The 26,422-nt window shown below is 54.8% G+C and overlaps 1 protein-coding gene across 1 annotated transcript; it reads right to left on the bottom strand.

Moving 5' to 3' along the window:
- Positions 1–9,601: 9,601 nt before the first annotated feature.
- Positions 9,602–17,984, bottom strand: ADAMTSL4 (ADAMTS like 4). Its single transcript, XM_049765991.1, has 15 exons — positions 17,482–17,984; positions 15,521–16,196; positions 15,204–15,306; positions 14,918–15,054; positions 14,017–14,221; positions 13,708–13,880; positions 13,504–13,612; positions 13,227–13,412; positions 12,583–12,712; positions 12,243–12,447; positions 11,718–11,894; positions 10,949–11,155; positions 10,691–10,870; positions 10,410–10,557; positions 9,602–10,317 (listed from the first exon to the last, which is right to left on the bottom strand). The coding sequence occupies exons 1-15, from the start codon at positions 17,982–17,984 to the stop codon at positions 10,181–10,183; spliced, it is 3,276 nt and encodes a 1,091-aa protein (XP_049621948.1). The 3' UTR covers positions 9,602–10,180.
- Positions 17,985–26,422: the final 8,438 nt, after the last annotated feature.

Raw genomic sequence — 26,422 nt, 5'->3', positions numbered from 1 at the left:
TGCTGCTTGATCTGCCTCCTGAACAGCAGATGTTAGCTATTCAGATGAATTCCATACAACCCTTTTCTTACTATAATGCCTCTACAGTTTGTGGCAGTTTGACCTCCATCCAGTAAGGAACCCGAGTAGCCCCCACCCAAGGAGTCCACAGACATTAAATCCTTCCTGAATTTCTGCTTGAGAAGTGTTGCGGGGAGGAATCCTAAAGGCTAGTTCCTTTTCAGGTTTTTCTTACCTTTTTCTTGGTTCCTTTGCCTTTGAATATGCTCATTTACAATGTATAGAAGGGGGTTTTGTCAAGCTTCAAGAATATAAAAAGCTACTGTGAGCTGAAGGGAGTTGACAGTGGAAACCAGGGTGATTTGAGAACTTTGGCCTGGGTGGATTACCTTTTAGTCTGTGGACTTTGGATTGAAAAACTAGGCATAAGTTGATGACTTAAGAATGTAATTGAAAGAATTGCTCTACCTGCCCATCTCGAGCCAGAATGTCATCTAGCTAGAGCTGTTCTCCCTGTGTGTTTATCCTTTCTGATCGTAAGCCACTTATTTATGTCATGTCTATCTCTAAGGACCTGAAAGCACTTTATGTAGTTTCTAATCTTGAGATCTGGTTCAGGTGACTAAAGGGCCCTGTCTACCCTTTTGGAGAAACAAGTGCATAGGTGTGGGTTGGAATTTGGGGGTTTGTACTTCCCAGTTTACCAGGTGTGACTGCAGAAATGTAGGTGAGAGGGTCTCACCTGGCGAAAATGTGCCAGGGCTCTGGGGCCTTTGGGAGAGAGGGGGGCTTCGTTTGTAGGAAGAGGAGAGACGAGTGTTCAGTGCTGACAAGCAGGTGGAAATGGATAGGGAGGGGCTGCTGGAAAAATGGCTCGGCAACTTCTGTCTTAAGCTTCTCTCAGGGAAAAACATGCAGTCCTTCAGTGTTGTGAGTCCGTGTGTGTGCTTTGGGTGAACATCCGTAGTTCTGGTTAAATGTTGTTGACACTTGTGCCAGGAAGGGTTAGGACCAACTACAAACTCGTGTGGGCTGTAAAATGTAGTGTTTCCCTAACTTCCTGTTTTTCCTGAGAAGAAATAATAAATCTTTTATTCAAATGCAAGGTGTGGTACCAGTGTTTTCTCATCTGTGTCCTTCATCCTTCCCCATCTTAGGCAGGCTTCTGTAGGGAAGTCAGCAGAGCAAATATAGGGGAGTTAATTACACAAGTCTTATCAGGCTGATTTATATCAGAGCAGAGGACAGACAGTTCCCTTTAAAAAAAACACTACTCAAATGAGTTTAATGAGTTTAGGGTTTTAAATGTATTTCTTCTGTCTTTTGGAGTAGCTTCTTTCTATTGTTTTCTTTTGGGGGCACCTCTGGCGGTGCCAGGAATTGAACCTAGGTTGGCCTCATGCAAGGCAAGCACCCTCCCTGTTTATTGCTCTGGCTCCAGCCCTGCTTTCTTAATCATAAAATGTCATGACAGTCCTTGAGTGACATTGGTAGTTAACTCATGTGCGTTCAACCTTTCGAAATGATGGATCCAGAAGAGTGAACACATGCAGATATTGGTAAGGTTCTTGGTGCTTTCCCCCAAGAGGTGGTTGGCATAAGCAAGGCGATTTTAGGAACCCTCACTTCTATTTTCAGTTACCTTCAAAGGGAGTGAAAATACCAGGGAAATGTGCAAATAGGACGTTTGCATATTGGATTTGAACTCTACCAAATGTTCGTCATGCAAGCGAGATTTCTATGATCTCCCCTGTTCAGGCTTTCTATTTCTGTTCAGTGTATCTTGGGGCAGAGTGGCCCAATATTGAGCATCTTAGGCTGCCTATGATACATTCTCTTAACAAAATTCCATTGCCTTGTCAATAAAGTTGTTTACCTACATAGCAAGATTGGGGAAACCCCCAAATTGGCACAGGGTAGGCAGGCTGGCTTGAACTGCTCCTGAGAAAAATGTATGGTTTTTGTGCCACACCTGGAGAACTTGGAGGCACCAGATGGGATTTTGGCAATCAAACCTTGCCACGTGCAAGGCAAGTGCCCTACCTGCCCTATCTATTTAGCCAAAGACCTAAGTTCTTAGGAGAAACATCAGCAAGGCAGTTCTGTGGTAGGTTTGTGTGTGCTCACTGCCCATGACAGAAGTATGTTCTTACTGAGCAGAAAACTTGGAAGTGTTAAAGTCGAGCTGAAAGCTAGGGGCCCAGAGAGATGGTACAATGGGCACTCCCATGCATATGACTGATCCCAATTCTGATCCCCACCGTGACTGCATAGGTCCCCAAGTGTAGTCAGTGGTCACTTCTGAGCATTGGTGTGGCAAGAAAAAAACTTCCAAAGAAAGCAAGTATGAAGGGTTAGCCAGTGGCACTGGACTCAAGGACCTCATGTACAGAATGATTGCTCCATTGGTTTATAGCGGGGTTTCCCAGTAAGACACCTTAGCACTGGTCAAATGGTTGCCAGGTAACAAGCCACTAGTCAAAATACCATTGAATTTGACACAACTAGACTTGATTTCAGTTCCTGTTTTGTGACTTCAGAGCCAGCTCCAGCTCTTGTTTCATACTTTTTGCTGTTAGAAAATTTTACTTTAAAGCAGCTGGAGAACTTACATAAAAATCAAATTCAGGGGCCCGGAGAGATAGCACAGCAGCGTTTGCCTTGCAAGCAGCCCATCCAGGACCAAAGGCGGTTGGTTCGAATCCCGGTGTCCCTTAGGGTCCCCCGTGCCTGCCAGGAGCTATTTCTGAGCAGACAGCCAGGAGTAACCCCTGAGCGACGCCGGGTGTGGCCCTAAAACCAAAAAAAAAAAAATCAAATTCAAGGGGCTGGAGAGATGGCATAGGTGTAGGGCGTTTGCCTTGCATGCAGGACGGCGGGTCAAATCCCGGCATCCCATATGGTCCCCTGAGCCTGCCAGGAGTGATTTCTGAGTGTAGAGCCAGGAGGAATCCCTGAGCGCTGCCGGGTGGGTGTGACCCAAAAACAAAACAAAACAAAAAAATCGAATAATTTGTATATTTGGTGTGTGTGTTGGCTCCAGCCAGATGTTGAGTTTAGGACCATCAATTCTTAGAATTAAGATGATGAGTTTAGGCTGCAGCTATAGTACAGCAGGTAAGCGCTTACCTTGCACACAGAACATGACTTCAGGTACTAAGGTACCCTGACCCCTGCCTCAAGCCAGAGGTCAGTCTCCTTTTATCTTAATTCCTTAGGGCTCTCCTTGCTTAGTGATCACAGGACCCTGTCTTGAGCCCTCTCAAAATGTTCAAAGACATTGAGAATTTGAAGTCTTAGCGGCCAGAGTGACAGCACAGCAGTAAGGCACTTGCCTTCACACAGTATGGACCCAGATTCAATTCCCGGCTCCCAACTGGTCTCCCAAGCCTGCCAGAAGCAATATCTGAGCATAGAGCCAGGAATAACCCCTGAGCACCTCTGGGTGCAAAACTCACCCCTGCCCCCCAAAATTGAAGTCTTAACTCTACCTCCTTTAGTTGCAGAGTTGTTAGTGTTATCTTAAGTGAAGTATGTGGAAAAGGGGCAGGGAAAGTGCCTCTAGGCAAATGGAAGAGGCCTTTCTGCAAATTCATTGTTCTTTAGTAATAATTCTGAGGTAAGAATCTATGTGCAAGCTTTTGTTCCCACACTTGATTTCTCTTTTATACTTCCTTTCTTTACCCTCATAGAACACTTCCTCATTTTCAATGTGTTAGGACCAAGGATACCACTGTGGATTTTGACCACTTCCAAGTATCCACTTTTTTTTTTCAAAGCCAGTCAAATTGAGCAGTGGGGGTTTATATACCAACTTTTGTGATACTAACGTTAACAAGTTCTGATAAACCACTGCCATCGGACCAGCCAAGTATCCATTTCTTTCTAATGACTTGGTTCTGCCATTGCGTTCTGTATTCTTACTCGCTTTGCCCTCTCTTGAGAACCTTTGAGTATTGGAGAAGCCAGATGTCTGTTGAGTCTCATTTATCCATGGCAGTACTGTTGGAAATTATCGAGAATTCTTATCCTCCTGGGGGCTAGAGCAATAGGACGGTGGCTAAGGTGGCTAAGGCGCTTTCATCGCAGGCTGTTGACCCAGGTTTGATCTCCATCCCATATGGCTGGTTCCTCCTGAGTGCAGAGCCTGAGCAGCCCCACACAGCTGAGACTAAGTCTCTCCAGCCTCAGCAATGCCAGGTGTGGCCCCAAAACAACACAATGTTAAACTATAATGCACAAAGTAACATCATAGGATAAGATTGAACAGGGTGACAGCTGAAAGTAGAAGGTGGCGAGGAAGTCCCAAGAGGAATAAGTGAAGCTGAACCTTCCTGAGTAGGAAACAGGCGGACCAAAGCACAGATTGGGGAAAGCCCCCACAGGGGAGGGGAGATCTGTGTTTCATTTTTTTCTTTTTTGGCCATCCCACCCGATTTGCCTTCTATACTCCTTACAGCCATACACAGCCAGCCAGTGAGTAGAGGGTCTACAGTTGATTCCATTTGGAGCTTTATGTAAAAATGCTGTACAAGGACCCGGAGAGAAAAATGGGTAGGGCACACTCACCTAGCAAGCAACTGTTCAATCCCAGGCATCCCTCAGCCCACCAGGAGTTAATTCCTGAATGCAGATTCCTGAGCAGCATTGGGTGCAGCCCAAAAACAAATTGGGAAACTTTGGTAGAGAAATCAATTTCTCTGGTCTCAGAAGTCAGCTTGGTAGGTTATGTTCATTGGGGAGGAAAGACGATGGAGTTGCCTCTGTTTCACTAATGTCACCCTGTCCATACAACAGTTTGGGGGTGGTAGCCATCATTTGGATCTGGAGGATAGGAGTTGGATTGGTAGGGTCATAACCAGTTAAACAAAAGATTTGGGAGCTACACCTTGCAGTATTCAGCACTTGCTTGGCCCTTAGTTTAGGGGTCAGTCCTGGAGGTACTGAGGATCCCCAAGTACTGGGGTTCCAATCCCAGTCTCCTAAGTGCTTAGACAATTTGAACTAGTTTCTAGAGCTAGGAGACCGGGACCATCAAGACCTCACACATGTACTGATGAGCTACACTTCCCAAGTGCAGGAAGCTCTGCAGACCAGAATGAAGGACAGTTCCCCAAAAGCCGCTCCACTGGACCCCCAGAAACTGAATGGAGACTGCTTTCTCTTCCTAATCTCGTTCCCGTGGGAGATTCTATTACAGCTATTTCCACCCTGGTCCAAAGAGCCAGTGTGCTCTGACTGCCAGACTTCCCACAAGAGCCCATGAGCTCATTGTTTTGGCTTCCCTGACTGTAAAAATCCACAGCCAGTGCCAGAGAGCTGAGCTCTGGCCCCATAACTAGTCAGGGCTGCATTCCATGCAGCGCTCCCCCACCCAACACGCACACACACACGTGGTTCTCTTCCCACCCTCATGATCACGTGTGTTTATTCAAGTTGGCTTGGGACAAGGTGTGCTGGGGAGAGCGAGCCAAGGGAACAGATAGGGAAAAGAATGTTTGAGCCATTGCGCTTTGTTCCGGAATGGACCGTTTTGATTCCAAATCGCCTTTAATTCTGTGTGTGTCCCTAACACAGTTTATTTTTCCTGCTTTGAAAATGTTGCTCAGACGCCCTGGTTGGACTTTGACAAAGAGACAGAAGACGTGACATTGCTTTCACATTCATTTTCGCCCCGAGTATGCGTGTCTGCCCGGCTCTTTCAGAGCTTTTATTCTCAGCTCACACCTGCGGGGTGAGGTTGCCGGGACCCAGTTACCATCCAACGTGCCAGCTCCCCCTCGCCAGAGGAGACAGCTGTGCTGCAAGTGAGCAGCTGTGAGGTTTCACTGCTTTGTTTCTAAAATTTCCTGAGACCCTGACAACTCAGATGGAAGCAGGCATGAGGGGCCCACCCGAAAGGAAGGCCAGTGTGAAGAAGGGCCTTTCCAAGAGGGGTCGATATTAATGAGCTCGAGGAGGACCCACTTTTCTGCGAACCCACGCTTCGTTAAAAAGAAAACAGTCCCACAGACCCCGGCTGCGGGAGGTGACGTTTCTGCATTTCTCAGAAATTCTCCCGAGGCAAAACAGAAAGAGGGAAATAAGTTCGTGTCGAAAGAAGTGAGGTTTGTCTCTGTTTTGAAATGAGGTGGCTTGTTTTCATTTTGAAACAACACCGAGGCGTCGGGGTGGTAGAAACAGCCAGAGAAATGGCAGCCTCGCTGCTTGAACCCCTTTCCCCAGCACCTCACAGTAGTTGGGGGCAGGACAGACCCTCCTAGTCACCATGGTTGTCGTCATGGCAAATTTCTAATATAAAATCATAACTTGGTAAGCAATCCCAGATTTAAAAAAAAAAAGTCATTAAAAATTACCCTGCCGGGCCCGGAGAGATAGCACAGCGGTGTTTGCCTTGCAAGCAGCCAATCCAGGACCAAAGGTGGTTGGTTCGAATCCCGGTGTCCCATATGGTCCCCCGTGCCTGCCAGGAGCTATTTCTGAGCAGACAGCCAGGAGTAACCCCTGAGCACCGCCGGGTGTGGCCCAAAAACCAAAAAAAAACAAAAAAAAAAAAAAAAAAAATTACCCTGCCACTGTTACTGTCGAGTGGAGAACACACTGATAGAAAAACTCGAGTTTGTCCCAAGTAGGGGGAGTTGACTGAGTTCCTCACGTAAGCACGTATGTGAGTGCGTGCTGTGGGCCATGACAAGACAGTGCATATTTGTTTCTACTTTTTTCCCTTGGTCTTCAAGACAGTGCCTTTAGGTGGTGCTGGGGATTGGATCTCTGCCTCCTGAACCATATCCCTGGCCACGTCGGAAAGGAAACTGGGGCCTGAGCAGGTAGTCTGCTTGCCTTGCATGTGGACAACCATGGTTTGATGCCTAGCATTCTGTGTCATGCCTCAAGCACTTCTGGGAGTGATTACTGAGTGCAGAGCCAGGGGTAACCTCTGAGCACCGCCGGGTGTGATCCCAAAACAAAAAAGTATCGAGAGGAAAGAAAGAAGGGTATTCTGGCTCCACAGGCAGGTGCACTCTGCCCCTCCCTCCCATCGAGGGACCCCAAAACACAGTTTAGTCCCCCCACTGCTTTCCTTTCCTCTTCTGAAGTTCTATCAAGCTGCTTCTGAGAGAGGGGGGCTAGCTCAGACACATCCTAGCCTCAGTGTGGGAACTTTGTGAAACCCAAGCCGCTCTTTCCCAGCCTGACAGGTCAGGTCCTGGCTCTCTGCATCTCCGCTTTAGCTGACAGGATCCGTCAAGGCCCCCCAAATCTGAGCAGACTACTTTGAACTAATCCTAGTCCCTGCTTCACCGAAACCCGCAGCTCTGCAGAACAGTTTTTGGACTACTTTTCTCCAGTCTCCTGAGTCAAAACTCTTATAACCAGATTAGAAATGCGTGCTAGCTAGTTTCTGTTTTTTTGTTTTGTTTTGTTTTGTTTTGTTTTGTTTTGTTTTTGCTAGTTTCAGGTTAACCCAAAATCAATCTCTTGTTGACAGACTTGGGTACTTTCCTGAGGCTTCCTGCTTCCTGCCGAGGCACCTCCTGCCCTTTCAAGCCGACTCTTCATCAGCTGTGGGCAAACTGGCCTTGGCTCCCTCTCCACCCACTGACTCTCAGCCTGAGACACCGGTTTCGGTCGGAAAAGAGGCGCTCGCGTCCAAAATCACTGGGCTGGCACGGTCCTCGAAGGCTCGGGGAACAAGCCCTGGGCCACCACCAAGTGTGTCCTAAAAACCAATCTAAAGGAAATGGATCTCAGGGTACCCAACCAGGATGGAGAGGCCGGGCTCCTATGGGGGTCCTGGTGAGAGGAGGATGAGACTCCAACTCACCCTCTGTGAGCACCTTCTTGGAGTGTGGGTTGGGGCGGTCAGGAACTAAATCTAATCTGATCTGCACCTCAGTGGTAGGTGAGTGGGGGTGTCTGCCCCTGACCCCAGAGTCGGGCTGGCTCCAAAGGCCGCCCACCCCGTTCACGGGGGATCACTTCCTCCTAGCCCTTCCCCAAACAACTCTGAGCCCCCTGCCACCTGGCAGGCCTGGGGCTGCGGCAGCCTCCTCTCCCAGGTCTCCCCCAGGGTTCCTGATTTTTTTTTTTTTTTTTTTTTTGGTTTTTGGGTCACACCCGGCAGTGCTCAGGGGTTATTCCTGGCTCCAGGCTCAGAAATTGCTCCTGGCAGGCACGGGGGACCATATGGGACGCCGGGATTTGAACCGATGACCTCCTGCATGAAAGGCAAACGCCTTACCTCCATGCTATCTCTCCGGCCCCAGGGTTCCTGATTTTTATCAGCGGTCAACAGAGGTATCGGACCACCCCGCTCCCTTTCCCCGAGATGCCAAGAAAAGGGGGTCGAGTGGCCCCTCCTGAGAACATCCACGCTGACCACATGGACTGACGGTGATAGCACTGAATGGAGCACTGCCTTGCCTTGCTCTTTGCCAGCCCACTCGAGCACCCCAGGGCTTACTCATGATCACAACAAGCCAGGAATGACCCCTGAGCACTCAGGGCTGTGGCCTCCAAACCTCAGTGACTGACAGGGGGGACTCGGGCAGACTGGAAGCCCTGGGTTCGAACCCCAAACGGAAAACTAATGGAAGGCCCAGAGAGAGAGCACAGCTGAAGGGGGCTTGTTGGCCGACCTGGCTCGATTCTGGGTATCCCATATGGTCCCCCAAACTGCGAGGGGCGATTTCTGACTGCAGAGCCAGGAGTGACCCTTGGGTGCCAATCGATAAATAGAAGGTTTGGAAAGAAAAAGAAACTAATGCCATGTGGTGAGCTGTACTGGGGGGCCCGGGAACCAGCTCGGCAGCTGAGGGAGGCCCGGGAGCCCTGGCAGGGCGGCGCCGGCCCACCTACGATTGGCTCCCGGGCTCGGCCAGGCTGCGGGGCCGCCCAGCAACAGTCCTCGAGGCCCGGAACGCGGGCGGGGACTTCGGGGAAGAGGCGGAGCCGCCTCCGCCCAGCTGGCTTCCAGGAATCGCGGGGAGGGCTCAGCTGTCCGCACCTCCTCCTCCCTCCTGTCCCCCAGCCGAACGAGGGACCGAATCAGAACCGGGGGTTGGCTGCCCGCACACCCTGGACCAACCACGCAGGATCCGACTAAGCCATTTATTTGCCAAGGCCCTGTTCAAGCCCCCTGACCCTCCGCTCCGGGAAGGGAGGCCAAAGATGGGGTCTCTCCTGCACCCCGACACTTGCAAGAACCAGACACCAGGGTTGCAGAGAGAAATGGGTGGTGGCAGGAAGGAGGGCCACGGGGCAGGGGCAGCTCGAAAACTCAGCTGTCATTCTGCTGAAAGAAGGAACTCCAGGCCCCAAAAAGCTTTCTTAGCAGAACTCCCCCAAAACCACCATCAGCTCTTGCAGTTGGGCCTCACTCACGCAGCTCTGCACCCTAGCACGAATCTCACGCCCGAACCAAGGGAAGTGGTGGCCGGTGTGCAACTGGTAGCGCCTCTGGGTGATGAGACTTAATCCTGAGCATTCCTGCACCCCGTCCCTCTGCCTTGACCAGCATGGTCCCCTTTCTTCTGGCCGCACCCTGCCGGCTTAGGCGCTCTGTAATGCTAGCTCTAGCATAGGCAAGGCAGAGCCAGCCTTTTGTCCATCATAGTCATCTTTAATAAAAAATAAATAAATTTGGGGGGATAGGAACCATTTTAACAGGGGTGTGCCATTGGAAGGTTTCTCTGTTCTGTCCCTGGTTCATCTGGGCCCTGATCCTGGGCAGTCATCTCTCTGTGTGGGCTAAGGCAGCACTGAACTCCAAACGCTGCTGACCGTGAGGGGAAGGGACGGGCTGGCAGTTCAGGAAACACCAGGCCTCAACCTGAGAAGCGACAGCTCCGAGCTGAGACTGGTTGAGGGGCCGCAAACCTGCTTTTCTCTCTGCCTGGCAGAAGCGCAGGGAAAGGGAAGTTGCCTCCCCATTCCGTCTTCATCTGGCATCTGAGAAGTCACCCAGAGAGCTCACGCACACCCAGGCCAGCCCGGACGCCCAGGTACAGGTTTCAGGGGGCACATTGCAAAGGCACGCACACACGGGACGGCTCTGTCACTCGCCACTCTCAGCCACTCCTAGGGCATATCCCCAGGAGAGCCAGAGGGTGCAGAGTGGCCGATGGAGCGGTGACTGGTGGCATCGTGAGGAAAGCATGAGAGGGGACCTCTGGGCCCCTCAGGCGGGCTCTACCGGTGGCCTCTCGAGGACTTGGGCGCAGGAGCGACAGCAGGTAGCCGTGTAGTACGGGTAGACGCAGAGCCGGGCCTGCACCACCAGGGGGCATTGCGGAGAGTTGTCCTGGCACTGGTCATCTGGGGACAGAGGCCAGTGACAGTGGTCATTGGAGGTGGGCTGCCCTGCTGGGCAGGCAGCTCTCCCTCCTGGGAAGGTGGAAGTCTCTTACCGGGGCGCTGGCCGCAGGGGTGGAGGTTGCACTGTCGCTTCTTGGGGGGGCGCAGGTGCGGAGGACAGCGGCCACTGAGGGTCTGGTTGGACATCATCAGGCACTGCACCTCCCTGGCTTGGGTGCCTCCCTGGCAGGAGCGAGAACACTGGAGGAGAACCCCAGCCCCTGCATCAGACTTGGGCTGTGGCCCCAGTTGCAATGCTGGGCCACGGAGCCTTTCTCCAGGACCTCTTTCCCGGGGGGTCCTCCCTGGACAGGGCAGGGCGCCTGGCACTCACCGGACCCCAGGGGGTGACGAACCAACGATCCCGGCAGTCCTGGCCCTGGCACGGCCGCACGGCAGAGGGCTTGGGCAGATGGGAGCAGCTGCTGGGGGTCGTGATGTTGAACTCGGTCCCCCGTTTGGACACACAGACGAGATCTCTGCGTTGTGTGCCGGAGCCGCAATCCGAGGAGCACTGGGGTGGCAGACAGGAGGAGATGGGAGGCACCTCCGGCTCACTCTGCCCCACTGCCCGCTCACCCCATCCGCTCACCTCTGCCCAGGGCCCCGTGAACCAGCGCCAGGTCAGCTCACAGGGCCCCAAGCTGCAGGCCCGCATGTCCGTGGGGCGGCTCCCAAGGGTGCAGCTGTGCACGGCGCCTCCTGCTCCGGCCTCTGCAGGGCCGGTCCCCTCGGCTTCCCCGCTCCCCAGGCAGACCACAGAGCGCCGCTGGATCCCAGTTCCACATTCCGCGGAGCACTGAGGGCAAACAGAGTGGACGGTGTTCAGGAGGGCTGAGGGCTGAGTCCCGGGACCCCCAAAGGAATAGTTTTGGTTTTGTGTCACACCGGCAGTGCTCAGGGGTCACTCCTGCCTCTGCGCTCAGAAATTGCTCCTGGCAGGCATGGGAGACCATATGGGATGCTGGGGTTCGAACCAGCGTCCATCCTGGGTCGTGTGCATGCATGCAAGGCAAACGTCCTACCGCTGTGCTATCTCTCCGGCCCCAAAGGGATCATCTTTTAAGGGAAAACTTTGCTGGGCCAGGAACATCTTCCTCGATTATGCCCGGCTGCCTGGCATCGGCACCAGGGCTGTCGAAGGTGCTTGCTCAGGAAATGCTTTTCCAGGGGCCAGAGCTATCCTCGCAGGTAAGACACTTGCCTTGTGCACAGCCGACTCAGGTTCGATCTTCAGCAGAGCCAGGAGTAAGCCTGAGCACTGCTGAGTGTGGCACAAGGAACCCCCAACTCCCCCCCCCAAAAAAAACGCAGCAGCTTATCATTGTGTTGGGGAGGTTCTGAGCAATGTGGGGGGGCACCTTGGTGCTCCATTCACTGTGGAACCAGGCTGTGGTACAGGGCCCCATGTCGCAGGGCTCTCTGTTGGGGGGCCGCGGGGGGCCCGAAGCACACTCCTGTTCGCTCACTTCATCTCCATTGTCCCCCACACAGCGCACTTGCCGGTTCCGCTGGCCACGTCCACAGCGCACTGAGCACTGCAGGATGAGAGATGGTGAGCACCGTCGCTTCCCACGCTGCCCCCCCCCCCACACACACACACACTGCCCGCTCAGGCCCAGGAGCAGAGCCAGCCAACCCCTTTTCAGTTTCTTTTTTTGTCTTGGGGTCACACCAGCTCAGGGTTTACTCCTGGCTCTGCGTTCAGGCTCTGGGGACCACATGGGACACTGAGGATCAAACCAGGTCTGTCCTGGATCTGCCGTGTGCCAGGCAACCGGCCCCCCTTTCAGCCTCTTCTCTCTCAAAGTGCAGTTCCCACGACCTCTTCTCTGCAGAAACCCACTAACCGTGACCGCCTCCCCCACGCCGTCCTCCCTGCTCACCTTACTCCAGGGAGATCTGATTTCCCAGTGGCCGCAGAGGCGCAGCTGGCAGGCCTGGGTGACGTTGGGCCGGGGCAGGTGGCCGCAGCGCTCGGGGGGCACGGAGGACCCCCCAGTCCCGAATTCCTGGCGGCAGAGCAGCTGGCGGTGCTGAGTGCCAGGCCCACAGGAGCGGCTGCACGATGTCCACTCGCCAGCTTCCCAGCTGTGTGGGGCACCGGGCACACAGTGGCAGAGGGCGTCAGTGTCGGACGGACAGTCAGGGGACAAGGCTCACACTTGGAGCCACACTCGGCACTGGAGGCTCAAGGGAGTTCCTCTTCCCTGGGGTCACACTCACTATGGGGGGCACGGGGGGCCGTGGCAGGGCTCCAGGGACACCGGGGGCCTAGTGGCCACAGTACAGCTGTGTTCGTGCAGCTCTTCTCCCGACTCCCGAGACACACAGAGGAAGATGGGGCGCCAGACACCTAAGGGGGTGAGGGGAAGCAGTGGGCTCAGCGCCCACATTCCTGGGCAGTGGTCCTCAAACTATGGCCCTCGGGCCACATATTATATTTGTATCTGTTTTGTTTCTTCATTGCAAAATAAGATCTATGCAGTGTGCATAAGAATTTGTTCCCAAGTTTTGTTTTTACTAGAGTCAGACCCTCCAATGGTCTGAGGGACAGTGAACTGGCCCCCTGTTTAAAAAGTTTGAATCTAGGGGGCCGGAGAGATAGCATGGAGGTAAGGCGTTTGCCTTTCATGCAGGAGGTCATTGGTTCAAATCCCGGTGCCCCATTTGGTCCCCTGTGCCTGCCAGGAGCAATTTCTGAGCCTGAAGCCAGGAATAACCCCTGAGCACTGCCGGGTGTGACCCAAAAACCACACACACACACAAAAAAAAAAGTTTGAATCTAGGGGTTCCTGCACTAGTCTCTTGAACCCAGTGCCACCCTAACCCACGGAGCCCAGGCAGGGCTAGTTGGGGATACAACTCACCTTTCCCACAGGATGCCGAGCACTCAGAGTGCCCCACCAGCTTCCAGTAGCCAGCAGGAGCCCCCCCAGAGTTCCTGGGGTGTGGGGGTGCTGGTACCTGGGGGATGCGCACCTGGCGGTGCAAAGTATCCGGGGTGCGGGCGGGCCGGGGGCCTGCCACAGCTGGGGGCTTTACCCTCAAGATCTCTGCGCAGTAAAGCGAAGACGGAATCAGAGGGTCCCCCACGGCTGGGGACCCCTCCCAGCCCGGCTTCCAAGAATGGAGACATAGCCTTACCAGGTTGGGGTCGGGGGACATAGGGCTTGGGAGTGGGGCTCTCAGGGGTTGGGGGTGATGAGATGACATATTGGTAAGAAACTCCCAGGTTTTCTTCCTGGAAGATCATCTGAAGAGAAAGGGAGCCGGCCACACGCATTTGGGAATGTGGGGACAGGCCCAGGGCCTCCCCCCAATGAACCATGCACTATTTCCCACACTCACATAGACATCCACGGGCTGGGTGAGAGGTCCCTCAGCGGACAGGCTCTCACCAGTACCCTCCTCTCGAGGGGGACGTTGGTACTGGAAGGTGGTGCCTCCCGCCGTGTAGGATCCGGGGGGGTTCACAGCCCAGTTCCCGTTGATGATGGAGCGGCCCCCGGGGCCTCGGAGTGCTGCAGAGGGGAGAGGGAGGACAGCAGATGGTCACCCTGCGCTGCCCACTGACCCTGGGCAGCGCCTCGATGGCTGAGCTGTAACGCTCCAGTGGGTAGGCTTGAGAGTTTGGATTTTGGGGACCTGGGGTCTCACCAAGGTAATTGGAACTGGGCCTGTGCTGAGCAATTTGGAGCTGAGAAGCTCCAGCAGGTATGAACAGGATCTTCTGGTAGCCAAGGGGGCGCCCCCGGTCAGTCAGATTCCCCGAGACAAGTCGGCAGGTAGAATCGTCACCCCCACAGACACCACAGCCATCCGGATGCCGGCCTGAGCCCAGGATCCCATCACAGCCGGGACTCTACAGGAAAACTGCGTGAGGCTAGAAGCCCAGCAACACCTCACACCCATCCTGGTCCTCAAATTGACCCGTCCTGACCCCCTCAGGCTCCTGTCACAGGCCTGTTTGACTGGGGGATGGGGGTCCTTCTGGCACTTTTTCTCTGTTTTTTGGGGGGGTTTTTTGGTGGGGGTGTCACACCCGGCAGCGCTCAGGGGTTCCTTCTGGCTCTATGCTCAGAAATTGTCCCTGGCAGGCTTGGGGAACCATATGGGATGCCGGGATTCAAACCACTGTCCACCTGCATGAAAGGCAAACGCCTTACCTCCATGCTATCTCTCCGGCCCTTTTTTTGTTTATTGACTACACCTGGTAATGCTCAGGGGTTACTCCTGGCTATGCGCTCAGAAATTGCTCCTGGCTTGGGGACCATATGGGATGCCGGGGATTGAACCTGTCTGTCCTGGGTCAGCCGCATGCGAGGCAAACGCCACATCACTGTGCTATTGCTCTGGCCCCTCTCTCTTATCTCAGCTTTGGCCAGCATGGCAGGGAGACCGTTCACCAATGTGTTTGCTCATGAGTGTGTGACGCAGCGTGTAAGTGCATTGTATGTGTGAGAACGTGTGGGAACACGTGTGAACATGAGCGTGTGAATGTGTCTTAGCAAGAGAAAGTGCCAGTGTGTCCGTGTCTGCGTGTTCCGTTCTTCCTCACCAGACAGTGTCCTGCCACACAGATGTCGAGGGACCCCGGCTGACACAGGGTTCCATCCTGGACCTTTTCCGTGTGACGGACGTAGAAGCGGAAGCCCCGAGGCCGGCAGTTGAGCTCGCAGCGTTGAGAACTCTGAACTGAGAGCAAAGGTGAAAGAAAGGAAGGGTTGAAGGGCATGCAATGAGGAGAGAGGTGCCGGGGACCCCTCAGAGCAGGGCTGGATGTATGCCAGGGTCTCCTCCCCTTCGCCCCCTTAGGCCCTGGCTGTGGGGTGCAGACACCTCACCTTCGGTAAAGGGCTCCCACTGGTAAAACTGGCCCATGAACTCCTGGGAGTCAAAGGCTGCGCACTGCAGGGCCCGGGGGTCCGGCTGATCAGGGGGGCAGGGCTGAGGTGGGGGATACAGAGGTGTCAGAGCTGGGGAGGAAAATGGGGGTGTGGGTCAGGGCTGGTTTGGGGGGCCAGGGTGAGGCATGATCTTTGCAAGCGCTCCACTAACAGGAGGTGAGGCTCTCAGACACCTTCAGAGGGTAAAGGGCTCAGATTGGGGTCAACACACAGACAGGAGGGCTGAGCACCCCAAACGCAGAGCTGCAGCTCACCTCTTGGAAGCAAGCTCTCAGCTGCTCAGGCTCCCCAGAACATTTCGGAAGAGGGGTGCTGGGAGCAAAGAGGCTCCAACTCGAGCTGGTGTGTGGGTTGTCACTCAGCAGAGGCAGCCAGGCCCCCGGGTGTGGGAGGGATCGCATGGGGGACCTTTGGCGGTGACCCCTAGACCTCTGGGGCTCTGGGCTACGTTGGCCTTGGTTCCGGGGAGCAGAAAGAAAACGATCGGGCTGTCTGTCTGTCCCCCCGGAACGGGCCCAAGGCTGATGAACACTCGGCCTCACTGGCTGAGGGAAAACCTGAAGGGAACTATTTGGTCCTAGGGAGGATGTAGCGTGCCAGTGGGGCTGCGTGCCAGAGGCCTGGACTTGGGGGGCAGGCCAGGTTCTGGAGGGCACTTCAGCCTGAGCAGCTCTGGGGCTCGGGGACGCTTCTGGAGGAGACGAGGTGTGAGCAGATTCTTCTGTAGGAGGCGGCTGGCCAGAAGAAGGGGTTCGGTTGGCAGGCGGTGGCTCGGCTCCCAGAGTCACAGATGGGCTCCCTGAGGGGTGGAGGAGCCCGGGGCTGGGTCCAGGCTTCTTGGGGTGCCTGCGGTTCCGATGCAGTGGCAAAGCGAAGGGCACTCTCCCGTAGCCGAACATCCCGGGCTTGATGGGGTCTCGAGGTCGGGATCTGGGAAGGAATTGGGACAGAGGAGAGGGTGGATCCTCACTCTCGCCCGGCTTACCCAGCGAGTGAGGCCTACCCGGGCCTAGCACCAGCAAGCGTCTCCGGCCCTCGGAAGCCGTCCCAGAGTTTTCCAGATCAGTGTTTTCCAACCACTGGGCCTTGAGATATTGTCTGGTGTGCCGTGGGGGGAAAAAATCCTGATTTCAGCTGTCACATGCAGCTTTGGTTCACACATAGACCAAGCGGGGGCCGGAGAGATAGCATGGAGGTAATTTGCCTTTCATGCAGAACGTCACTGGTTCAAATCCCGGCACCCCATAAGGTCCCCTGAGCCTGCCACAGGAGGAACCCCTGAGCACTGCCGGGTGGGACCCCCAAAACAAAAGCAAAACCACAGCAACAAAAAACAAATAGATCGAACAGGCCCAGGGTTTTGGCGCCGAGTAAGTGAGCAGACATGTGAACAATGATCGAACGCTTGATTTCATCCTAAAGTCATGAAATCATGTCTGTTGATCTGACTCCTAGGCAAGAGGATCACTTCCTATAGAGCCCCGCCCACTCGTAGTCCCGCCCCTCCGCTCTGAATGCCCCCTGCTCTCCCAAGCCACGCCTCCTCCTCGGAGCCCCGCCCACACTTGATCACGCACTTCTTCAGAGGCCCGCCCCTCCCACTCCATTCCCCACTCAGAAAGCAGCCCTCAAGCCTCGCCTCTCCTCAAGCCACGCCCATTGTTTGAATAGCCCCGCCCTCCATCGCTACCCGGCCCCGCCCCTCCCACACTCCATTCTCCCCTCAGAAACACGCCCCAGCCCCACCTCTCCTCAAAATCCCGCCTTCTCAGGCCACGCCCTCCTCGTAGCCCCGCCCACGTAGCCCCGCCCTCCCAGAGTCGCGACTTACTCAGAGACACGCCCCTCCCCTCCTCTATGAATAGCCCCTCCCTCACAAGCCTCCTAGCCTCGCCCCTCACAAGCTCCTCCCCTTGCAAGCCGACCACCCGAAGCCACAGCCTTTAAGCCACGCCTTCTCGTAGCCCCACCCCTTTAAGCCACGCCTCTATTAAACAGCGAAGCCACGCCCTCCGGAAGTCCCGCCCTCCTCGGACCCCCTGCCCTATCAAGTGACACGCTTTGCATAAACATGCGCACGAGCCCTGCCCTCCTATTGGACCCGCCACACCCCTCTGTAGGGCCCCGCCCACCCAAACCACACCCCCTTTGCAGGTCCCGCCCTCCTAAACCACGCCCCCTTATGAACACGCCCCTCCCGAAGCCCCGCCCTCACCTGCGGGGCCCTGGGCTCCTGCGGGCCGCCGGCTCGCTCCCGCTGCCGGGCCTCGGCGCTCCTCCCGCAGTGCTCCGCAGCGGCCCGTCGTCGGGGCGGGGGCTCCGGCCGGCCTGGGGCGCGGGCTGCGGCGCGCCGGGGTGCCTCGGGGGCCGGGGCGGCAGGGCGGGCGCGGGGAGGCGGCAGGCGCGGGCGCGGCGCTGCACCCCGACCCCGCAGGCCCGGGAGCACGGGGCCCAGCCCGCCCAGGGGCCCCACACGCCCGCGGGGGCCTCGTCGGGGGCCGGCAGCGGTCCCGGGCCGGGCGGCACCTGCGACACGGGGCGACTCAGTGCAGGGCCTGCCGGGGAGCACTGCGCGGGGAGCAATCGCAGGCGCGGGGTGGCGGGGAGGCCGGTCTCACCTCCTGCTGCAGGCAGGGCCCGGGGAGGAGGCTCAGGAGCAGCAGCAGCGTCCAGGGCGGCCTGCAAGCCAGCAGCGGGTCGGGCGGCATGGCATGGCATGGGCTCCCCTGCGTGCCAGGGGCCCCCCGGGCTCCCCCTCCCTCCAGGGGCACCGGGCTTCTCACCTGCCAGCCCTCCTCTCCTCCATCACTCCTCCCTGAAGGTGCAGGCGGCCTGCCAGGAGGCGCTCAGGCCGGCATGAGGCTCAGGCAGGGGCCCTGCGGGACACAGGCTCAGTTTGGGGGCTCACACCCCACTCGAGGCTGGGCCCTCCCTTCGGGACCATCTCCCGTCGCCCCTACTCTCCTGGGCCTCCTGGGGTGATGGTGACCAGGCCCTCCCAGAAGCTCCCAGAGGACCCCCAGGCTCCCCCTTCCCACAGACACCCCGACTTTTCTGCCCTCTGCTCCATCCGCCCCAGGGCTCCAGTCAAGGACAGCCGGGGCAACTTTCATCCTCAGGTGCCCCGTCACTGAGCCTAGATAGAACATTCCTCCCCCTGGCCTGTCTCCACAGCCCCTCTGGCCCGCACCCCCTTTCCCGCCACTGGGCACCCCCGTTCTGCCCCTACCCCACCCCAGCTCTTAACTCGGCTTCCCAGGAAAATGTTGCTGTTGGATGGGAAAAGCACCCGGAAAGGCATCCAAGGACTGGGGTGGCCAGCTCTGCAGCAGACAACTGGAGGGGAGGGCAGGGGTGTTTGTTTGGGTGTTTGTTTTAGGGGGACACATCCAAGTTCCCTTTCTCCTGGGACACCAGGCTGAGCGTGGGGGGTCCCAAGATGGGCCTGAGCTTTAGGGCTGCAATGCCAGAGCATTGCAGGTTGCTGACCCAGAATGGCCTGTGGACAGAATTTGGCATCTTGGCCCAGGCCGGGGTTCCAGACAAACAGCTGAAAGATCCCCTCAAAATCTCCAGCCCTGCCAGGATAGCCTGTGGGGAGAATGGAAGGGGCAGGGGACACCAAGGGCGTGAAGGTCGCAGCTGGCCCCCCACTTTTGTCCTTCACCCGGCCCAACCCAGCCAGCCTGCCATGGGTGGGTCGGGTCCACCCAGCACACATAATTCCCCCTCGTGAGCCCGTGAGCTGCCTTTGGCTCCGGCCCTTCTCCCTGGAGAGGTGAGGGGTGGGGAGTGGGGGTGATGTGAGTTCCTGGGGACCCGCCAGGCCTGGATCCTGCTCTGCCCTGCTGTGTGGACATGCAAACACAGACACAGGGCCCTCCAAGCACCTTCCTGACCCTTATTTGGGGTGCAAGGGTTTCTGAGTCTTTTTTTTTTCTGTAATTTTTGGGTCACACTCGGCAGTGCTCAGGGGTTATTCCTGGCTCCAGGCTCAGAAATGGCTCCTGGCAGGCACGGGGGACCATATGGGACGCTGGGATTCGAACCGATGACCTCCTGCATGAAAGGCAAACGCCTTACCTCCATGCAATCTCTCCGGCCCAGGTTTCTGAGTCTTAATTCCAAGGACAGACAGCGAGTTGGCGAGTGGCCCCTGGGGGCCACACTGAGCAGCCTCACCTGCAGCAGCACTGCAAAGCTCGGTGCTAACCCCTAAAACCTCCAAGGCACCTCTCACCTGCAGCGCTGCGAGAGTGGGTGACCCCTTCACCTCCAAAGCACCTCCTTGGGGCCAGGCTAGGCCCGGCAGAGCTCAGCACCCTAAAAAGTCTTCCCACCCACCCAAGACCTGTCCCACCCAGCAAGTGGGTGCCACAGGTGGCTGGACAAGAGGACAAGGGCCCCCCCCCACTTGCAGCCCTGCAGGAGCAAAGGCACAGCTGCCCTGCAGAGCACCCTGGGGCGCCCCCTTGGGTGCAAGAGCTGGCAATGTGTCCAGCTCTCTATAGGGCTCCCAGAGCAATCTGGAACCTTCTGGACTTGGGGTGCGCCTTGGAGCCCCCTCCCCAAAATCCCACCCACTCACCCACCCACCCCAGGCAGGGGGTCCAGCCCAGGCTCTGAAACCTGGGAGCAGGCCCAGAAGGAGGGTGCCCTTGCCAGCCCCAGGGGTGCCCTGTACCTGCTCCACGCGGCCCCTGCGGCCCTTCTGCACCCAGGGGCGCTCCCGAGGCAGCTGGCTCCGCGGCGGCCACTTCGGGCCCCCGAGCCAGCCCTGCTCCGGCCACCGCTGACGCCTCCGGACCCCGCCTCGGGCCCGCCCAGGCCCCCGCCCCGGCCCTGCTCTGGCCCGCCTCCTCCCTACCCGCTGCCCGGGCTGGCTGGAGGTGCCCCGAACCCCCTGTTCTCCTGCGCTTTCCACCTTGGGGCGCTTCGGGTTGGAAGCACCCAGATCCACTTAGCTTCCCCCCATCACCTCCTCCGCGCAGCCCTCCCGGTGAACCAACACACCCCACTGACACGCGCACCCCACGGCAGAGGATCGCGTGGCTCTGGCTCCGGGGGTGCTGCCACTCTGGGGGTGTTTCTTCACGCGTAAAAGCGCACCCAGGGTGGCCCATGGGTTGGCACAGCTGAGGGGGGCAGTTGTCTAAAGCTACATTTTAAATTTAATTTAATTTTTAATTTTAAAGTTAATTTACATTTTATTTAAATTTTACATCCCAATCAAAATCACACTCGGGCCAGAGCAGAGCACGGATCTGCAAGGCAAAAGAGCAACGTGGGAACCTCAGATGGCCCCAGCTGTGGGTGTGGCTCTGCAGGGCCCTGACACCAGTTTATAGGCCCCCCCCCCTTGTGCGCTGAGCATTTTTTGGAAGAGCTCTCAATGATTACTTAATTAAAATTTTGTTTGTGTGTTTGTGGGCCACACCCGGCAACACTCAGGGGTTCCCCCTGGCAGGCTTCTGGGTCCCTCTGGGATGCTGGGGATCGGGCCCACACCAGGCCAAGGCATGGCAAACGCCCTCCCGCTGTGCTGGGGCTCCAGCTTTCTTTGTTTTCTTGTTCTTTGGCCCTCCAGTTTATTCTGGGCTGTGGGCTCAGGGATTACTAGCTGGGAAGGGCTCAAGGGTGCCAGGGATCGAACCTCAGATGCTCTACGTGCAACACAAGTGCCTACCTGCTGTACCGTTTCTCCACTTCATTTATATTTAGTTGTTTGTTTGTTTGGGGTTTTGGGTCACACCCGGCGCAGCTCAGGGGTTATTCCTGGCTCTACGCTCAGAAATCACTCCTGGCAGGCATGGGGGACCATTCATGTGGGATGCCTGGGTTCGAACTACCGTCCTTCCTGGATCAGCTGTGAGCAAGGCAAACGCCCTACCGCTGTGTCCACTTCTTGAGCACAGTTGGCACCTAATACTGAGGAGGCACAAAGATCTGCAGGTCTCCAAGATCCAGGTGTGGTTCTGCTTGGAGCCTCAGTGTCTTGGGGGGGGGTAAGTGTTGGGTTAAAAAGAAGCAAATGTGGGCCGGAGAGATAGCATGGAGGTAAGGCGTTTGCCTTACATGCAGAATCCCGGCATCCCATATGGTCCCCCGAGCCTGCCAGGAGCGATGTCTGAGCATAGAGCCATGAGGAACCCCTGAGCATTGCAGGTGTGATCCAAAAACCAAAAACCAAAAAAAAAAAAAAAAAAAAAAAAAAAGCAAATCTTATCTCTAAGAGATGATAGATGTGAACACATAAAATGCTTTTGATTTTCTTTTTTCTGATTTGTGTTTGGGCCACGACAGTGGTGCTCAGGTATGCCTTTTGGCTCTGTGCTTAGGGATCACTCCTGCTCAGGGGACCATATGAAGTGCCAGAGAGAGATTGAGTCCCCGTTGTTATTTGTATTTATTTTCAGTTATTCCCAGTAAGCGGCTTAGAGACGGCTCCTAGTGGTACTCAGATCATGTGATACCAGGGATCAAACCCAGAGCTCAAAACCAGGGTTCCCACAGGCAGAACATGTTCTCAGCCTGTCGAGCTCTCTGACCCTAAGTTTATAATTTTATAATTTCTTTCTCTCCCCTCCCCCATGTTGTACTTTCAGTGACTGTGATTCCCCACAATGGGGCGGGTGGATTGCTTAGGAGGAAATTTTTTTGTTGTTGTTTTGTTTTTTGTTTTTTGAGCCACACCCGGCAGTGCTCAGGGGTTACTCCTGGCTGTCTGCTCAGAAATAGCTCCTGGCAGGCACGGGGAACCCTATGGGACACCGGGATTCGAACCAACCACCTTTGGTCCTGGATCGGCTGCTTGCAAGGCAAACGCCGCTGTGCTATCTCTCCGGGCCCGCTTAGGAGGAAATTCTAATGTAGCCATCTACCAACCACTGAGCTGGTTTTTATTTATTTTTTTCTGATTCTTTCTTTTACTTTTACTTATTTTTATTTTGGGGCCACCTGGTGGCCCTCAGGGGTCACTCCTGGCTCTGCATTTAGAAATCACAACTGGCAGTCTCAAGAGACCATAGGGGGTGCCAGGGCTTGAAGCCAGGTCAGCCGCTTGCAAGGCAAATAAACGGCCTACCCACTGTGTGATTGCTCTGGCCCTGAGCTGGTTTCTGAGCCATATCTAGCCCCCTTTTGTTTTGGGGTGCTCCAGTTCAATGCTCAGGGGTGTCATATGTAAACTCCTTCCTCCAGCACTCTTCTCCAAGAGCTGTATCCTTACTGAAGTTTAGATCCCCTTTTTTTGTTTGTTTGTTTTGTTTTTGTTTTTGGGTCACACCCGGCAGTGCTCAGGGGCTACTCCTGGCTGTCTGCTCAGAAATAGCTCCTGACAGGCACGGGGGACCATATGGGACACGGGGATGCGAACCAACCACCTTTGGTCCTGGATCGGCTGCTTGCAAGGCAAATGCCGCTGTGCTATCTCTCCGGGCCCTAGATCCACCTTTTATTTTCCTCAATGAATTCCTTCCAAACAAGGAACATTTATGATGCTCTATGTTTTGTGTATGTGTTTGTGTGTTTAAGGAAATATTTGGATTCTAATGGCAGAGGATCACAGAGCAAACAGCCCCAGGTTTGATTTCTGGACTTTCTTCGATGTCCAAAGCTAGAGGCCCCAAGCAAGTGGCTGGGATCCCCGAAGAGCCCCTGCTATTTAGGGGAGGCAGAACTATGTTGTTAGAGCTTCCATTTTTGGTTTTGTTTTGCTTTTTCATTTTTGGTTGTTAAGAGAAGCTATAAAATTTTTTTCTTTTTAGGGGGCCGGAGAGATAGCATGGAGGTAAGGCGTTTGCCTTTCATGCAGGAGGTCATCGGTTCGAATCCCGGCGCCCCATATGGTCCTCTGTGCCTGCCAGGAGCAATTTCTGAGCCTGGAGCCAGAAATAACCCCTGAGCACTGCCGGGTGTGACCCAAAAACCACAAAAAAAAAAAAAAAAAAAAAACCTGAAAATTTTTTTCTTTTTAGTTTTAGCTGTAGCAATAGTACTGCGGGTTAGGCACTTATCTTGTGCAAGACCCACTCAGTTCAGAGCTCTGGCTCCTCAGTGATTCCCTGGATCCCACCAGAAATGATTCATGAATGAGAGTCAGGAGCAGCTCCTGAGCACTGTCAACTGTGGCCCCTCTGGAAGTTTTTTTTTTTTTGGTTTTTGGTTTTCTGGGGGCCACACCCAGCAGTGCTCAGGGGCTACTCCTGGCTATCTGCTCAGAAATAACTCCTGGCAGGCACGGGGGACCATATGGGATGCCGGGATTCAAACCAACCACTTTAGGTCCTGGGTCAGCTGCTTGCCAGGCAAATGCCGCTGTGCTATCCCTCCGGCCCCTGAAAGTTTTATTAGGGTGGGGCCAGAATGGTAGCATAGTGGCTAGGGTATCTGTCATGCATGTGGCTGCCTCAGGTTTGATTTCTGGCATCCCATATGGTCCCATACTCCCTGAGCGTCACTGGCTATGTCACCCTGCAAAAATGTATTGGCCAAATAGTACAATGAGTAGAGCATTTGCCTTGCACGCAGCCTGGGTTTGATCCCAGGCATCCCTCATGATCCCCTAAGCCTGCCAGGAATGAACCCTGAGCTCAGAGCCAGGAGTAACCCCTGAACACTTCCAGGTGTGGCCCAAAAACCAAAAAACAAGTTTTATTGAATCATTGTGCTTTACAAAGTTACTCATAGTTGAGTTTTTTTTTTTTTTTTTTTTTTTTTTTTTGTGGTTTTTGGGTCACACCCGGCAGTGCTCAGGGGTTACTCCTGGCTCCATGCTCAGAAATTGCTCCTGGCAGGCACAGGGGACCATATGGGGTGCTGGGATTCGAACCGATGACCTCTTGCATGAAAGGCAAACGCTTTACCTCCATGCTATCTCTCCAGCCCCCATAGTTGAGTTTTAAGCAGGCAACGTTCCAACATCAATTCCACCACCAATGTAAATTTTTTTTGTTTGTTTTTGGGTCACACCCGGCAGCGCTTAGGGGTTACTCCTGATTCTATGCTCAGAAATAGTCTCTGTCAGGCATGGGGGACCAAATGGGATGCCGGGATTCAAACTACCGTCCTTCTGCATAGAAGGCAAACGCCCATGCTATCTCCCCGGCTACACCAATGTAAAAATTTGTTTTAAAAAATTGAATTTGGGGGGCCGGGCGGTGGCGCAAGAGGTAAGGTGCCTGCCTTACCTGCGCTAGCCTTGAACGGACCTCGGTTCGATCCCCGGTGTCCCATATGGTCCCCCAAGCCAGGAGCAACTTCTGAGCTCATAGCCAGGAGTAACCCCTGAGCGTTACCGGGTGTGGCCCAAAAAAAAAATTGAATTTGGGGCCCGGAGAGATAGCACAGCGGCGTTTGCCTTGCAAGCAGCCGATCCAGGACCAAAGGTGGTTGGTTCGAATCCCGGTGTCCCATATGGTCCCCCGTGCCTGCCAGGAGCTATTTCTGAGCAGACAGCCAGGAGTAACCCCTGAGCAATGCTGGGTGTGGCCCAAAAAAAAAAAACAAAAAAAAAATTGAATTTGGTAGGGGCCAGAGAGATAGCACAACAGTAGGGAGTTTGCCTTGAAGCAGCTGACCCACGACCAATGGTGGTTCGAATCCCGGCATCCCATGTGGTCCCCATGCCTGCCAGGAGCGATTTCTGAGCACAGAGCAAAGAGTATTCCCTGAGCACCATCGGACATGGACCAAAAACAAAACAAAACAAAAAATATTTTTTTATTTGTTGGTTTTTTGGGCCACACCCGTTTGATGCTCAGGGGTTACTCCTGGCTAAGCGCTTAGAAAGTGCCCCTAGCTTGGGGGGGACCATATGGGACGCCGGGGGATGGAACCTCGGTCCTTTCTTGGCTAGCGCTTGCAAGGCAGACACCTTACCTCTAGCGCCACCCGCCGGCCCCAAAAAAACATTTTTTAAATATTTTTGTTATTTTAACATGCTGGTGTTAGGGGCCAGAGAGATAGCACAGTGGTAGGGCATTTGCCTTGCATGCAGCCAATCCAAGACTGACAGTGGTTCAAATCTCAGCATCCCATATGGTCCCTTGAGCCAGCCAGGAGTAATTTTTGAGCACAGAGCCAGGAGTAATCCCTGAGTGCCTCCAGGTGTGACCCCCCACACAAAAAATGCTGGTGTTATAAAATATATTGATGAATAAAAAAAATATATAACCGTAAAGATACAAATATATAAATAATAAAATCTGATGGTACCAGAGCAACAATAATGAAAACACAAAGTACACTGTACAGAATAGGTCAGATTTGCTTGCAGGTGTCAAAATTCATCCTCTCCTTTCCTCTTAATCCTTAGTCTTGGGGGCGGGATTCCGGCTCAGTGTGGCAGAGCCAGGCACTACTCCGTTGAGAGCACAATATGTAGATACTACAACTGTGTGATCTCCAGCATACATGTGTGACTCCTATGAGCTCCAAAATTATGTGTGTGGCCCCAAGATGTTGCAATGACAGCCAAAGGAAAGAAAATAAAGAAAGGGGTATTTTTTTTGGTTTTTGGGTCACACCTGGCCGCACTCAGGGGTTACTCCTGGGTCTATGCTCAGCAATCGCTCCTGGCCAGGATTCAAACCACCGTCCTTCTGCATGCAAGGCAAATGCCCTACCTCCATGCTATCTCTCCAGCCCCAGGAAAGGTATTTAAGGGTATTAAGGGAATAGTTCAGTGGTAGGAAACCTAACAGGATCCCCAGCAACTCTCTCTGTCTCTCTGTCTCAGCCTTTCTGTCTCTCTCTCTCTCCCTTCCTCCTTGATCTTGGTTCTGTGTGCATCAAGCGTGTGAGAAATAATGAGTTAACGATCTTCCCAACCCCTTCCAGGAGGTTTATCTTGGGACTAGAAGACACAAACAGTCCTACCCTGAGGCTTATTTATAGGCCTGGGTTTGGACTGCAAAGTCTTTTTGGCTCCACCCTCAGCGCACAAGGCCAGGGGGTGCCAGGCCCAGCCCACAGAGGTGGAGGCTTTCTTGCCCCCCTCAGCCACACCCGGACAGCATCTTGTCAGGGGCCCCTCGAGAAGATGGGACTGAAGACATCAGAGTGGGAAGGGAAAATCCTAGCCTGAGGAAAGACAACACCTCCTGACATTTATCGAAAGTGGCTGCAGCCCCAAGAGTTTCTGAGATGGATTCCAG

Source organism: Suncus etruscus, chromosome 19 (assembly GCF_024139225.1).
Source record: "Suncus etruscus isolate mSunEtr1 chromosome 19, mSunEtr1.pri.cur, whole genome shotgun sequence".
Taxonomy (NCBI): Eukaryota; Metazoa; Chordata; class Mammalia; order Eulipotyphla; family Soricidae; genus Suncus; species Suncus etruscus.
The sequence above is the reverse complement of the archived record's forward strand: the minus strand, read 5'-3'. Positions and strand labels throughout refer to the sequence as shown.

Coding starts and splice junctions, on each gene's coding strand:
- ADAMTSL4 (XM_049765991.1), bottom strand. CDS start 17,984: ATGCCATGCCATGCCGCCCGACCCGCTGCTGGCTTGCAGGCCGCCCTG. Junction 16,197..17,481: donor AGGAGCCCAGGGCCCCGCAG/GTGAGGGCGGGG, acceptor ATTCCTTCCCAG/ATCCCGACCTCGAGACCCCA. Junction 13,881..14,016: donor GCCCAGTTCCAATTACCTTG/GTGAGACCCCAG, acceptor TCCCCTCTGCAG/CACTCCGAGGCCCCGGGGGC.